The 14,567-nt window shown below is 41.4% G+C and overlaps 1 protein-coding gene across 1 annotated transcript in view; it reads left to right on the forward strand.

Annotated features, from left to right (window-relative positions):
* Positions 1-14,226, forward strand: part of hip1r (huntingtin interacting protein 1 related) — a 25,172-nt gene extending 10,946 nt beyond the window's left edge. The window contains exons 12-33 of the mRNA XM_008305232.1: positions 570-753; positions 852-940; positions 1,271-1,387; positions 1,512-1,613; positions 1,890-2,084; positions 3,536-3,646; positions 3,734-3,928; positions 4,012-4,159; positions 5,250-5,336; positions 5,435-5,542; positions 5,619-5,755; positions 6,036-6,146; positions 6,610-6,668; positions 6,773-6,803; positions 6,894-6,956; positions 8,232-8,332; positions 8,437-8,542; positions 9,557-9,680; positions 10,003-10,064; positions 12,897-13,120; positions 13,280-13,652; positions 13,743-14,226. Of these exons, the coding sequence (XP_008303454.1) occupies positions 570-753; positions 852-940; positions 1,271-1,387; positions 1,512-1,613; positions 1,890-2,084; positions 3,536-3,646; positions 3,734-3,928; positions 4,012-4,159; positions 5,250-5,336; positions 5,435-5,542; positions 5,619-5,755; positions 6,036-6,146; positions 6,610-6,668; positions 6,773-6,803; positions 6,894-6,956; positions 8,232-8,332; positions 8,437-8,542; positions 9,557-9,680; positions 10,003-10,064; positions 12,897-13,120; positions 13,280-13,652; positions 13,743-13,778 (2,763 nt within the window). The 3' untranslated portion in view covers positions 13,779-14,226. The remainder of the gene's footprint in view (positions 1-569; positions 754-851; positions 941-1,270; positions 1,388-1,511; positions 1,614-1,889; positions 2,085-3,535; positions 3,647-3,733; positions 3,929-4,011; positions 4,160-5,249; positions 5,337-5,434; positions 5,543-5,618; positions 5,756-6,035; positions 6,147-6,609; positions 6,669-6,772; positions 6,804-6,893; positions 6,957-8,231; positions 8,333-8,436; positions 8,543-9,556; positions 9,681-10,002; positions 10,065-12,896; positions 13,121-13,279; positions 13,653-13,742) is intronic.
* The last annotated feature ends 341 nt before the right edge of the window (positions 14,227-14,567 follow it).

Here is a 14,567-nt window from a genome sequence, read left to right on the forward strand (position 1 = left end):
GAAAGTAGTCGATGTCTAAAAGGAGCTTTACACACAGTCCAGGAATACTAAACTTGGTTCAAGACCATTAGAAAGAGTGTCTTCTTTCTTGTAGCAAGAGAACATTTAACCCGTGGGCTTCAAATAATAAAATGTTGCATAAGTATGTAATGGGCTGCAGTGGGGTGCAGTTGGTAGCGCTGTTGCCTCACAGCAAGAAGGTCCCCAGTTCACGTCCCAGTGGAGGGACCAGGATGCATGTTTGTTTGCATGTTCTCCCCGTGCAGCGTGGGTTCTCTCCAAGTTCTCTGGCTTCCTCCCACAAGTCCAAAAACATGTTGAGGTTAATTGGTGATTCTAAATTATCCGTAGGTGTGAATGTGAGTGTGCTTGGTTGTCTGTCTCTAAGTGTAGCCCTGTGATAGACTGGTGACCTGTCCAGGGTGTCCCCTACCTTCACCCTAAGTCAGCTGGGAAAGGCTCCAGCCCCCCCGCGACCCTAGTGAGGATTAAGCGGTGTATAGATAATGGATGGATGGATGCGTTTATAGTTTCTGGTATTCATTAAAGAGTTTCCTCCTCTTCCTTAGGCTCAGAGGTGCATAATCGAGTTGAAGACTCAAGTGAATCGTCTGGAAGCCGAGGTCGAGGACCACCGCACTCACAAGCAGATGGCAATGGTCGAAAATGAACATCTGCGGATGGAAGTGGAGGCACTACGGACCACTAATGTTGCCAATGTCGGCGCTCAGATTGGATTCAAGGAGGCAGACGGTGAGTGTACAGATTTGTGTAAAGGTGAACGAGCCTTTCAGATGTCACTGAACCTTACTGACCATGTGCATCCTCTTTATCCAATCGTCTCCACACAGGTAGAGCTCAGGCTGCAGAGCTGCGCTTTTCTCAACTTAAAGAGAGACATGCAGAGCTTGTTACCAGCCACGCTGATCTGATGAAGAAGGTAAATACAGATTCATAGGTGTTTACTTTAAGTGCACGTCCTTTTTTGCCTTCTTGCTGAGAGTTTGATAAGATATTTGACACTACTTTCACGTCTTTATGATAAACATGAGCAGCAGCTGGTTAGCTTACCTTAGAACCAAGAGTGGGAAGGTTTTGAAACAGCTCTGTCCAAAGGTGTCCCACTTTTTTTTGTTAACGGGTGGATTGGGTACCTTCCATCAGAGCCAGGCTTGCTGTTGCCATCTGTTGACAGTCTTTATGCTACGCTAAGCCAACTGTAACTGTCTGTCACTGAGAAACATCTGTTGTTGTTTGTGTTTATGTGCAGAACGCAGAGACAGTGAAGATGTTGTCAAGTTCAAAACATGACCAAGATGATTTACAACGAGCCAAAATGCAGCTGTCAAATGAGGTAGAAAATCTACGACAGGAACAAAGAAACATGGTGAGAGCTTGTCAAACTCCGATCCATAATCACTCCTGATATTATGCTTTTCAAACACAATGGTTTTGTATTTATAAACAAAGATTGTTGTGAATATTGACGAGGTCGGTCTCGTCCCAACCAGATGGGTCAGCAGCAGCAGGAGGTTGACCGCCTGAATAAAGAGCTACTGGAGCAAAGAGCAGAGCTGGCCGTCCTCCGCAGCACTCTGGACAATAAAGAGATGGTAACATACACACACCTGACAGGACACAGTATTTCTGCTTTTAGATTTTCAACAAACTCTCTGGCACCACCATTGGGCCAAAATTTCTCTCACTTCTTGGGCCTTACGTTCCTGCTGTCTGTACAGTTCTAGCCAGTGTTAAGATTTGTCAATCATTTTATTTTCTTGTTTTACAGAAGTGATTCAGTCTTTACCATTATGATGTAAATTTAAACTTAAAAGATCTACTGCTAGCATCTTAAGCATCAGTGTGTATCACTGTTTATTTTCGTTCAGGAGGGATCTCAGGTGAGCAGCAGCCTGGCGGCTCTGCAGGCGGAGCGAGATGTGCTGCTGCGCTCTGCAAGAGAAAAGGACATGGAGCTGTCCTCTCTGAGACAACAGACACAGCAGCAGCAGAGCTCCCTGGACCTGGAGAGGGACCGACTGAACCGAGAGCTGGAGGCACTGAGAGCTCAGCTGCAGCAGCAGGTATGAACTGATGAAAGCGAAGACATGCACCATCATGACACATCATCAGCAGGTCAACATGCAACATTGTGATGCTTGGTCATGGCATCAGGGTGAATCACAGGGGAACAGAGGAGCTAATCTAAAGCTAATTCATTCCTTCTTTGGTTACTGTTGCTATGAATGTCAAGCTTTCGCACCTGCAACTTAATATATGGGGTCTTCAACGATATCAAAAGCTACTACTTTACTAACTATTAAAACAATAGCAAACTTATTGAAAACCGAATCAGGCTCACCACATCTTCGCAATTGATGTGCAGTATGAACATATAGGAACAACAATGTTTGTGCGCAGCCGAGCAAATCTGTATTTTACTTCATTTTAAGGTAACATTTAGTCATAACTCCTTATAGCTTTAGAAATCTATTGTATGTTTTAGCCCTTTGCTGGTAAAACTAAATTATCCTGCTTTTTCCTTTGTCTAGAGCGTGCCAGCATTTTCCCCCCACATTGTGGGTTTGATCCACCCAGACACTTTATTTTGAGAATTCGGAAGTACAACAATAATGCAATAAAATACATGGATGCAATACATATGTTAGGGCCAGTTCAAAGCTGTGAAGTCGATTCCTTCTGCCACCAAAAATAGTGGATTAGTCCTGGACGGCTGTTGATGTAGCACTTTTCTCCCTAAGAAAGTAACACTGGAGATTGTCTGAACAATGAGAATTTGATCAGATGAGAGGATATTGACCAACGAACTGACCTGGGAGATGCAGCTTTATTACTCATAACCTGAAGAACTTTAAATGTCGAGATATCAGGCTAGCTCTGTGAACTTAAGTACACTGTTCAGAAGAGTGTCGAGTACTCCACCGTGTCAGTGTTGCACTCCTGTAACATTGTGTGTGGACGGTTTTTGAAAAGTCAATGCTGACAAGCCAGAGATGCTGTCTTCTTTGTTTAATTCCACATATTCTTCTTTGTCAAAACATAGCACCTGCATCATCCACAATGTCAGCCAACCGCTGACAGTAAGTCTCCTATGCCAGTACGGCATGATTATTAGACTTCACACAAAGACCTTTTTTTTCACCATGCAGTAGACCTGCAAAAGGATTAAGACGTGTTCAGTCAGTGGAGGGCTCCTTAAAGCTGAGTTCAGGTTAATGTTATGATGGAGGATTTGCTGCACAGGCACCTCAGCTTTAACCAGCATTCCATTTGTTGATCAATGAAGCTGTAATTATTAATCAATTACTAAATTGTTGTCATCCTATTAAATGTGAATATTTTCCAGTTACTTTCTTCCACTCTGACAGTAACTGAGTATCTTTTAAACAAAACAAGGCATTTGTCATCTTGGGCTTTGGGAAACACTGATCAACCCTTTTCTATAAATATATATATATATTTATATATTATATTTCATTATTATGCTTTCACGTGTGCTGTATGCTTCCTACAGCTTGCCATCAATGCAGAACAGAAGCTGGAGATCGACAGGCTGAGGCGAGAGCTGGACTCCACACGAGCAGAACTGACCCGAGTGAACAACGCCCTGCAAAGCAAAGAGATGGTAGGAAGATTTCTGGGAGCTTTTCCTCAAGTCTTTCTTGAGAAGAAGCAGCGGTTGTAATGCTCTCATTCATGTTTTGCTCCCCAGAGCGGCACCCAGCTGAACAGCACGCTGGCAGGGCTGCAGGCGGAGAGGGAGGTGCTGCTGCGGTCAGCGAGAGAACAGGAGGCCGAGCTGAACTCCCTCAGACAGCAAGCTCAGCTCCAGCAGAGCTCCCTGGAGCAGGAGAGGCAGCGGAGCAGCATGGAGCTGGGCAGCCTGCACGCCCAGTTACAGCAGCAGGTGCTCTACTCTGTTCATGACTGTGTAGTAAAGCTTTATGAGTTAGTTAGTAGTTACTGATGAGTCTGTGTGTGTCACATCAGGCCTGTCGGGAAGGGGAGTTGGCCCACAAGCTGCAGGAGGAGCAGTTCTGTCTGCTGCAGTGTGCAGTGGTGGAGGCCGAGGGCATCATACTGGACGCTGTGGCCAAAATAGACGACCCCATACATGTCCGCTGCATCAGCTCTCCTGGTAACAACACTTTTATTCCCTCCCCAAAGAAGAAACCATATTTATTTAATACTAAGCCTGGCAAAGCACCTTTATTTACACTCACATATAGAAGAATCCTGAACAAAATCCAAATTGTACTGGCCAAATTTAGAAGAATTATTCAGTAATAATTCAGTAATCTGTACAATCGATCAACATTTCTTGTTTTTTAGGGTTTATTGGGGTTTTTTTTTTTACTAATGTCCGTACATTTTTGCTCATCACCCTTTGCTGCTGTAACACTGCACATTTCCTTGCTGTGGGATCAGTAAAAGCCTGTTTTATCTTGTGTTAAAAGACATTACAACGACATTCAGAAACAAGAGCAAAAGGAACCAGATTTTTCATTTTAATTTTTGTGCTTTCAGTCTGTTGAGTCAGTGGTTACTTAGTCTCTGAACTCTTAGCTAACAGTGAAAACTGCCCATCACAGATTCCCAGAGCTCGAGGCTGATGTCTTTAAACAAAACAATCTGCACTTCTTGGACAACTGTGAAGCCAATACAGAATCATCTGCGACTGTCACATGTCAAAAAATCAGGGACTTTATGGTTGAGCTGCAGACTGTGTTTACACAGAGCAGAGAGGCAATAAAAATAGAAACACATTCAAAATCTAAGTGGTAAGATCGTATGTAGAGTCACCATTTTTTCCCCCAGTATTGGTATTACCTGTGGACACTTGGAAAAATGTTGGACGTGCTGATTCTAGGCTTTTTTATTTTTTGTAAAATAAGCATTCAAAAAATTGCAACTGGCTGTACTATAATTTTTTGAGTTCTCTTTCCTTCAAGCCATGGTTGTGCAGGTGCAGGACTTTACTTTGCAGTAAAAAAAAAAATGCAAATAGTCCGGAAAAAATTTGACAGAAACAAAAAACATGAAGGTTACATTGACTGACTGCTCCTGCACACTTTTCAGCACTCAGGTGTGTTGAATGTAAATTTCAAATTACAACAAGACTGCATATAAAAGCAAAAAACAATCGAAAACCTACAGTAAAGACTGAACCTTGTCCTCTTACTCAGACTTTAATATGTGATTCTCGAACCAATTCTCCTTGTTTTCAGATTATTTGGTGAACCGAGCTGAAACAACTCTGTGTTCTATCGACAAAATGCAGCAGAGCCACTTGGTCTACATGGGAAACAGGAATGGTAAGATAGGAATCATTTGTGTGTGTTCAGATTAGAACTTTATAGTGTGTGTACACCTCAGGTGGTGAGTGTATCGATCCCTCCTCTCTGCTCTGCAGATGCCAGTGGTTTGTTGAGAGCGGTCACACAGTTTTCCCACCTTGCTGCTGACACCATTGTGAACGGAGCAGCGACGTCGCACTCAGCTCCCACCGACCAGGCCGACCGTAAGAGACAAGCTCTGTAACTGTTGGTTAGAACGCTGAATGCATTATACACTTCAGTCTTGTGTCTCTCATGCAGGTTTGACTGATAGCTGTCGGGACTGTGCGAATCACTGCCTTCAGTTCTTGAAGGACCTGAAGCTACAGGCCAGTTTGCCAAGAGCAGACCCATCGGCGATACGCTACACTGTTCAGCGGCTCCTCACGTTGGGACAGGTGGGATAGAGGTTTTTTATTTGCAAGATTTTTTTTTGGCAGCTTTTATTAGATTGGAACAGAGCAAAGGTTCTGGGCTTGACAGCTGTAATAAGGAGTCAGCCCTATTACATGGTGTACTACAAGGTGAGCTACTGAAGCTCCCTGGACAGAGTGTATATTTATCAGAGTAAGAAAACACAAATGTCTACAGCCAAGCTACCAGCTCTGTGAATCTGTACCTCTCAGTACTCACTGCTGCAGCTCTGATGTCTGCTGTAACTGTATGATTCTTGTTTAGGATTTGCGCCCAAAAGGACAAGATGTGCTGAAAGAAGAGCTGGGGAGCATGGTGGACAAGGAGATGATCGCTACATCAACTGCCATCGAAGAGGCTGTGCTGCGAATGGATGTAAGCACAAACACATCAGCATTTTTAAAATATTAGAGTGTACAGACAACAAACAGTTCATGTAGTTTATCATTAAAACAAACGTATAAAATAAACCAAATAATCAATCCTGCCACTCTCAGCACAGATAAACCCAGACCAGTTACTTAGAGTTATTCCATGTTGCTAAATTTAAAAAATGTATACTTTCAGTCAGTTTTTGCAGCTTCCATTGTGGCAGTCAATCTCTTTTGCAGATGTCTTAACTGAGCAATGCTTTGTGGTATGGACATGAAATAGATCCTAAACTACATTCATATTGACCTTAAAAAGTTTGAAATTTAACATGCAGAACCCTGCAGAAACCTTGCGCTGACTAGCTCCTCCTACTTGAATTTTTAAGACCGCTTTATCAGGTCCAACACACGCTGACAGATAAACCTGACACATATGCATAACATCTGTTCCCATGTTTGTTTCACAGGAGATCCTGAATCAGGCAAGGAGAGAAACTACTGGTGTTAAGCTGGAGGTCAACCAGAGGTAAGATGAATACTGCATCAACTTAAAAAAGTTAGTTTTCTGTTTTGTTTTTCCTTCTCTGTCATAATTTTAATCTGTGTGATTTTTTTTGTGTTCCATTACAGTATCCTGGGATCCTGCTCAGACCTGATGAAGGTAAGAAGTCCGTCCTTCAAATAATCTTCTGTAAACTCAAGTTAACATTCGTTCCCTGAGTATCGTTTTGCTCTGCTCTGTCCTCTCCAGGCTGTTCATATGCTTGTTACAGCTTCTACCGATCTACAAAAAGACATTGTGGAAGGAGGCAGGGTGAGTTCAAGTGGCACCATCATCTAAAATTCTAATTACAGGAGAAATTCAGACCTTCTCCCATATCTGTATTAAACGGGTTAAAAAGATTCACTTTTTTTCTTTTTTTACATGTCTTTGCTGACTAATACCTTTATATTAGGCTGTTATTTGCTACTGGAGATATTGGATTTCACTTGAATAAAATGAAATTTTAAATGAACTAAATTCCCTATTAATTATAATAAAGGCATTAAAGGTTATTCCCAACTTTGGTTAAGTAGGAAATAGTTTTTTGAAAAGTAAGACTTATTTTTTCACAGTAAATGTCATATTTTATAGACATATTTTCTCTTGTACTGTACAAAACATGAAAATATATCGTGGTTAATTCAATCTGATATAGACCAAGAAATCCTTATTGTGTCTTGTACTAAATACTCATCATATTGCAAGGATGACAAATTACAAAACTAGTTTTTTGAAATGTTGGTAGATTTCTTCTGAAAAACCTGGAAAAGAAAGCCGAATTAACTATTTGTTTAGTATTTTTCTTATTTGTGCACTAACCAGTAAAGTCATCAGTCAACGTCAAAGAGTCAAAATTGGCAGCTTTTGAATTTTGTTTTCAACAATTAAGTACTGAGGATTTGATTATAAAAGTTATTAAACTGCTTCCCTACTTTTAGACTTTTTTTAATTTTACTGTATTACTTGTATTTACAGCACATACTCTGGCTTGTATGAATTTATGGTATTTTGTAAGTGCATGCTGGCTGGGTAGAGTTTAGTTCATCCTGTCATACAGATGTATTCATCCCGAGGATGACATTTAATAACACTGGCTTTTATGGAAAAGATGACTGAATTGGAGCAGGGAAGACATTATATGAACAAATTTCTTCAGAGAAGTTATATCGTATAACATCATGTCCGCAAAAAGGCATTGGCTGTTTTTGTACCGCTCTCTGACATTTAAAAAAATGTAAGTTGTCAGACAATTTAATAAATGGCATTTATTGTTGGGTTGGCAAGTAAAACTGGAATGGCTACTTACATGAACAATAATTATCATTACATACGGCTGAAAAGTACTGGTGGAACACAATAAAAACATCTGTGGTAAATAATTTTAGGTCTTATCATCTGCTGGTTTTCTGTTATTCATAGTTTAATGCATGACCATGAAAAAAGCATTAAACTCTTAAAAAGTCTCAAATTTAGTTTGATTACCGCTGCAGAAGCCCTACTTTAAGTGCTGCATGTAGTAATAAGTAATATTTGTTCTTCCTGCAGGGGGCAGCGTCTATCACAGAATTCTATGCCAAAAACTCTCGCTGGACCGAAGGACTCATCTCTGCCTCCAAAGCGGTGGGCTGGGGGGCCACACAACTGCTGTACGTATGAAAAACCAACAATACTAAACACATCCGCTATTAGTTACATAATACTTCTCCAGAATATCAGACTGTATGTTGCACATTCACTTCTTTACTGTCAGAGACTCCGCTGATCGGGTTGTGGGTGAAAATGGAAGATACGAGGAGCTCATCGCCTGCTCGCATGAAATCGCTGCCAGCACTGCCCAGCTAGTAGCTGCTTCTAAGGTACAAACTTATGTCAAAACATCGTTCCGCTGAAGTATTTCAAAGACACCCAGTGGAGTGTCTGAATCTTTGTACAACAAGCAAAAGAACATAATGTACATTTAGGCAGCAATGGACAGTAACTCAAGTCCTGCAAAGTACAGTTTTGTCTCCATTTTACATCCAACCAAATGAACAAAACTGTGTCTTGTTGGGGTTCTTGTCACATTTCAAGTATGTGACTTATTTAGTCCAAGAGACCATCTGAGGTAGTCTCAAAGACATAACATTTTCCAGCAAGGCTAAGCAAAAAGACAAAAATACATACATTTCTGTTGTGGATTTTATTATCTGACAAGTTTAGGAACAGCTGAAATCAACTGTCTGTGTATGCAATATCAGTATTTGCTGTCCACAGAAGAATCTGTACAGTATCAATGTCTTCATACTTATAGAGTAACCCTGTACAATATCATTCCTGTCCACATTCAAATGAATCTGTGCAATACCGAGATTTTAGATTTTCTACATGGAGAAGAATCTGTACATAATTAAGGATCATGTACGATTATTTTGTCTCATTTTATCCTATTAGGTACTTAAAACCAGCTCCACTTAAACCAGTTTGGTTCACCATAATTACATCTTCTGTATCCAGCTGTTCACTCTGGCTCATTGAGGCTATTTATTCTTTTGGAATTAGTATCAATATAAAGTGTGTCATAAGGACACTGTTTTTAGAAGAACATGTTGCTGCTGAATTTTTAAAATGACATTTCTGAATGCTGAGAGCACCACAAACAAAATTACATTCACCTGTACTGCTTTGTGATGGAGACAAACATATGAAAACTAGATTTGTATGGAATGTTCCAATGTCAGAAAACGTTTCTATATGTTGTGATTTCGTTAAGCTGAGTCTTGTAGAATATTTGCAAAATATGAATGCAAAAAATATAATGAGAAATATTTATTTGTAGTTTAATTTGACCATGGCGCCTCACCAAACATTCTTGTATTCTGCTGTAATTTCAGGTGAAGGCTGACCGCAACAACAAGAAGCTGTACACGCTGCAGCAGGCCTCACGACACGTGAACGACATGGCTGCTGTGGTCGTCACCTCCACTAAACACGGGCAACAGCAGATCTCTGACCACGGTGAGAGGAGGAACTGAGGGAGTATACAAGCAGATCAGAGAGGCTTCACATGTCTATAAGTGAAACAAGCTGTGAACACAACATTGACTTCATTATCATGGCGTCAATTTAATAAGGTGGCAACGTTAAGATTCAGATGCCTATTTACACACCCAGCAAATATGAGCTAAATTTCCAATGATTTAGAGTTGTGTTTCTGTTCATTTAGAGAATATAAGTCCTACATTCCCTCTCTTTCAGCTCTGCTTTTGGTTTCCACCAAGTTGTAAAAGAAATGTTAAGCTCTTGCTAAAAACTCCATGTAATGTTTTTGTTTTTACAGGTGTAATGGACTTCTCTGGCATGTCTCTGATCAAGTTGAAGAAAGAGGAAATGGAGGCTCAGGTGAGACCAATGTGTCCTAAAACTGATCTTTTTTTTTTCATTTTCTATTTAATGCAAGTACCCCAAGGCTACCTCAGTGGGACTACTTGTGGCAGGGGTACAGTGAAAGACTGTGTAGTAGCTCAACTCATTTGAATTTTTTTTTTTAAAAAAAGTTAGTTTTGACTGAAAATAAATATTTTGAGTCTACTGTAAAGCTGTGCATTGTGATAAGTGTATGAAAACTAGTGAGTCTCAGCAGTTCGCTGTAAGTAATAGATGAAATGCTAAAATGTATGGCTTAAAGCAACCAGGTGGAATAAAATGTTATGAACAATAAGTGGTAAAAATAGAGAGCTAAAAGGTAACAAAACAAATAAATGATGTAGACTAATCAATAGATAAATGGTGAGCTTAAAGGTCATGGATAAATAGTTCAACTGGTAAGCTTATAAAGATATTGGATAAATAATTGAAATAGCTTTTAAAACTAATAAATGTCTTTAAAAGTTAGCTCATAAAGCTAATGGCAAATAGTTGAGCTTGTCAGCTTATAATGCTAATGGTTAACAGCTGAGGTAGTTAGCATAATGCTAATGATTTGAGCTGAAGTAGTTAGCGTAATGATAATAGCTGACGTAGTTAGCTTAATGCTAATGGATAATAGCTTTTATTTTATTTATTTGACCTTTATTTTACCAGGTAAAAATGTTCGAGAACCAGTTCTCATTTGCAAACATGACCTGGCCAAGAGGTGCCAGCACGAACAAATACACATGTAAATTATAGATACAAAAGTAAACAGGTAAAAAGCATGGGAGCAACTACAATCTTTTGGATTTTAAGCCTGTAGGTGGTGAGTAGAGTCAGAGTTGCAAGTTTGAGGGTGTTTTGTAAGGTGTTCCAGTCTTTAGCTGCTGCAAAGCAAATAGAGTTACGGCCAAAAATAGTACAAGTATTGGGGATGATGAGCTTGATGTATTCACTAGACCTAGTACAATAAGAATTATGGGCGACATGAAGAAGAGAGGACAGGTAAGGAGGTGTCTTGGCCTTGAATTGAATTGTAAATGAAATGAAACCAGTGGTGAAGCCGCCGAATATGAAGGGAGGGCCACCTCGCCAATTTATAGAGATCGCAGTGGTGGGTGTGGAAGGGTGCATTAGTGGCAAAGCGGCTGGCTGAGTGATAAAGAGTGTCCAGTTTTGTAAGCTTGCTGCTTAGGGCCATTTTGTAAATGATGTCACCATAATCCAAACTCGGGAGTATTGTCATCATGACAAGGGTATGTTTAGCAGCATGAGTGAAGGAGTCTTTGCTGCGGAAGAAGAAGGCTAGTCTGGTTTTGAGTTTAGTCTGAAGGTTGTTAATGTGTGTGGCGACAGAGATGAATCCAGCCAGAAGCCTAGATATTCATAGGATTTGACGGACTCCACAGACAAGCCATCTGTACAGCTGATCGTTAGGGGCGCGGCTGGATGCAACATTCCTCCTGTCAAAGATGATGCATTTGGTTGTACTGATGTTAAGGCAGAGGTGGAGGTTGTGAAAGGACTGCTCAACAGAAGTGAAGCTGAGCTGAAGAGTGGATGCTGCAGCATGGAGTGAAGGGCCAGCTGAGTATTGTCAGCATACAAATGGATCTGGGAACCGCCAGCAGCTTTTGCAACATCATTAATGTAGATGGAAAATAAGGTTAGGCCAAAGATGGAGCCCTGAGGTACACATTTGGAGACAGTAAGTTGATCTGACAGAATGTTTTCCATCTTCACCTGCTGGACAGGGTCTGTAAGGTAGCTGGCAAACCAGTCACAGCAAGTAGAGGGCAGACCGATGCTGCCTACGAAGGAGGATCCATAGATCAACAGAGTCGAAGGCCTTAGCAAGGTCAATCAATAAAGCTATGCAGATCTGCTTGCTGTCTAATGCTGTAATAATGTTGTCCAGGACCTTCATAGTGGCTGTCACACACCCATGTCCAGCCTGGAAACCCGATTGCAGGTCTGACAAGATCTGGTTTGACTGAAGGAAGTGGCTTAGCTGTTTCAAAACCAACTTCTCCAGGACCTTGGGGAGGCATGGTAAAATGGAAATGGGTCAGTAGCAGTTGGGGTCAGAGTCAGAGCCACCTTTGAAGAGGGGAAAGATTGTTGTCAATTTCCAGTCAGGAGGGAAGACAAAGAGCTGTAAAGATAGATTAAATATTCTTGTGATGGGAGCAGCAATGATCTGAGCAGCTGATTTTAAGAACATGGGATCAAGCCCATCAAAGCCAGAAGATTTGTTAGGGTGTAGCCTGGTGAGTTCATCTTGTACTTCTGAGATAGAAAGAGATTTAAAGGAGAAACCAGTATTGCAGGATGGAGAAAGTCAAGTATCAGAAGAGGCTGTGTCGGGGTCTGAGGTAAAGTATGCTTGAGTTGCATTAACAAAGGGTTGGTTGAGGAGTGAGGCCATATGAGACTAATTAGCTTAAAGTAATGGGTAAATTGTTGAAACAGCTTAAAGAGTAGCCAGTATATAAGTGATAAAGGGTTGACATAAACAGCTAAACGTACTCTAATGAATACATTAGTAAATAAATAGCAAAAAGTAATGCAAACATGGTGGAAAATTGTCAAATTTTCAGACATCAAACTTCTATGAATCAAAAATAATAATACATGTTGATCGAGTTAGCACTAACAACTCAGGTGCACAACAACTTTATTGTACCACTAAATAGTTGTTATATATTTATTAGTGTAAAATAAGTCTAGTATTTGAATTCACTGACCTTGGCTGGGGATTTGTGTGAGTCTAAAACGTTTCAGAGCCACTGAAGAAGGTCGTCTGCTCTCTGAATCTCTCAGGTGAAGGTGCTGCAGCTGGAGAGTCAGCTGGAGCAGGAGAGAGTCCGTCTGGGTGAGCTGAGGAAGAGACACTACGACCTCGGCTCCTCTGGGACCAGCGCTGACGGAGACGGCGGAGACGACAGCTTCCCTCCACCGCCACCACCGACTCTACTCGACTCCACCCCAGTACCTCAGTCCTTTTCCCAGACACAGCCTAACATCAGCACTCAGAGCTTTGCACCATCCAATCCGTTTGCACCGACTCAGACACAGTCTTCGTCACTGCCCCAGCCGTACACATCAACACACACCTACACACAGGCCTACACACCCTCTCAGACCTACACGCCTTCACAAACTTACACACCTTCACAATCCTACACGCCTTCACAATCCTACACACCTTCACAATCCTACACGCCTTCACAATCCTACACACCTTCACAATCCTACACACCTTCACAATCCTACACGCCTTCACAATCCTACACACCTTCACAATCCTACACGCCTTCACAATCCTACACACCCTCCCAGCCCTACATCCCGACTCAGCCTTTCACACCGTCTCAACCGTACACCCCAAACCCAACTCAGAGTTACTTGAAACCTCAGTCTTATTCGCCATCGCAGCCGTCATCACTGACATCCAACCTCACTCAGCCTAAACCATTCCAGCACCAGGCAGCTCAACAGAACAACACTGAGTCCACGAAACCAACCTCAAAGAGACCAAATATTTTTACCAAATCTGGAAACCTGCTGAAGAATGCGGTAAGTGCTGAGCCTCACCTGCTGAACTTAATCTCACATGCTTTTTAACTGAGTAGCCGGTGTGTATAAGAGTGTTTCTTTTCATTACAGTTCAAACGAGGTGAAACTGGAACAGGGGAGTCTTGAAGCTGACTGAAGAGGAGGAATCTGATTGAATGGTGTTACTTAAGCACTCGAGAAATTAATGTCCTTTATAATGTAAAAAACACTGATTTTATCCTTGGCTCTGTATCAGAAATGTAAACGCAGCTTTGTTTGTGCTTTATAGGAATCACATTTACAAATTAAATGACAATAGAATATTTTGTCATCATACTGACAGTTATATTATCTAAGAGTTGTATTAAATTTTTTTAAAAATGTCATAATTTTTGTGGCATTTCTTCCTCTACTTGCTTTACACAGTTACTTTTTCAAATATTGTTCCATAATTTGCACAGTGTAAATGTTTTGGTCTTGTTAAGAGCAAATCCTGGTGTTGACTACACCTTAAAGGCTGTGCTACACAGATAAGTGCCATTTTATTCTGTATTTTTTTGGTGTCTGCATTAAAAAAAAAAGTTCTGTTGTGTGACCTTTGTCACTGTTGTAATCCATCCATCCATTATCTGTACACCGCTAAATCCTCACCAGATTCGCGGGGGCGCTGGAGCCCATCCCAGCTGACTGAGGGCGAAGGCAGGGGACACCCTAGACAGGTCGCCAGTCCATCGCAGGGCTACACTTAGAGACAGACAACCATCCATCCATCCATTATCTATACACCGCTTAATCCTCACTAGGGTTGCGGGGGAGCTGGAGCCTATCCCAGCTGACTTAGGGCGAAGGCAGGGGACACCCTGGACAGGTCGCCAGTCTATCGAAGGGTCACACTTAGAGACAGACAATCAAGCACACTCACATTCACACCTACGG

Source organism: Stegastes partitus, unplaced genomic scaffold (assembly GCF_000690725.1).
Source record: "Stegastes partitus isolate 25-593 unplaced genomic scaffold, Stegastes_partitus-1.0.2 Scaffold2443, whole genome shotgun sequence".
In the NCBI taxonomy this organism is placed as follows: Eukaryota; Metazoa; Chordata; class Actinopteri; family Pomacentridae; genus Stegastes; species Stegastes partitus.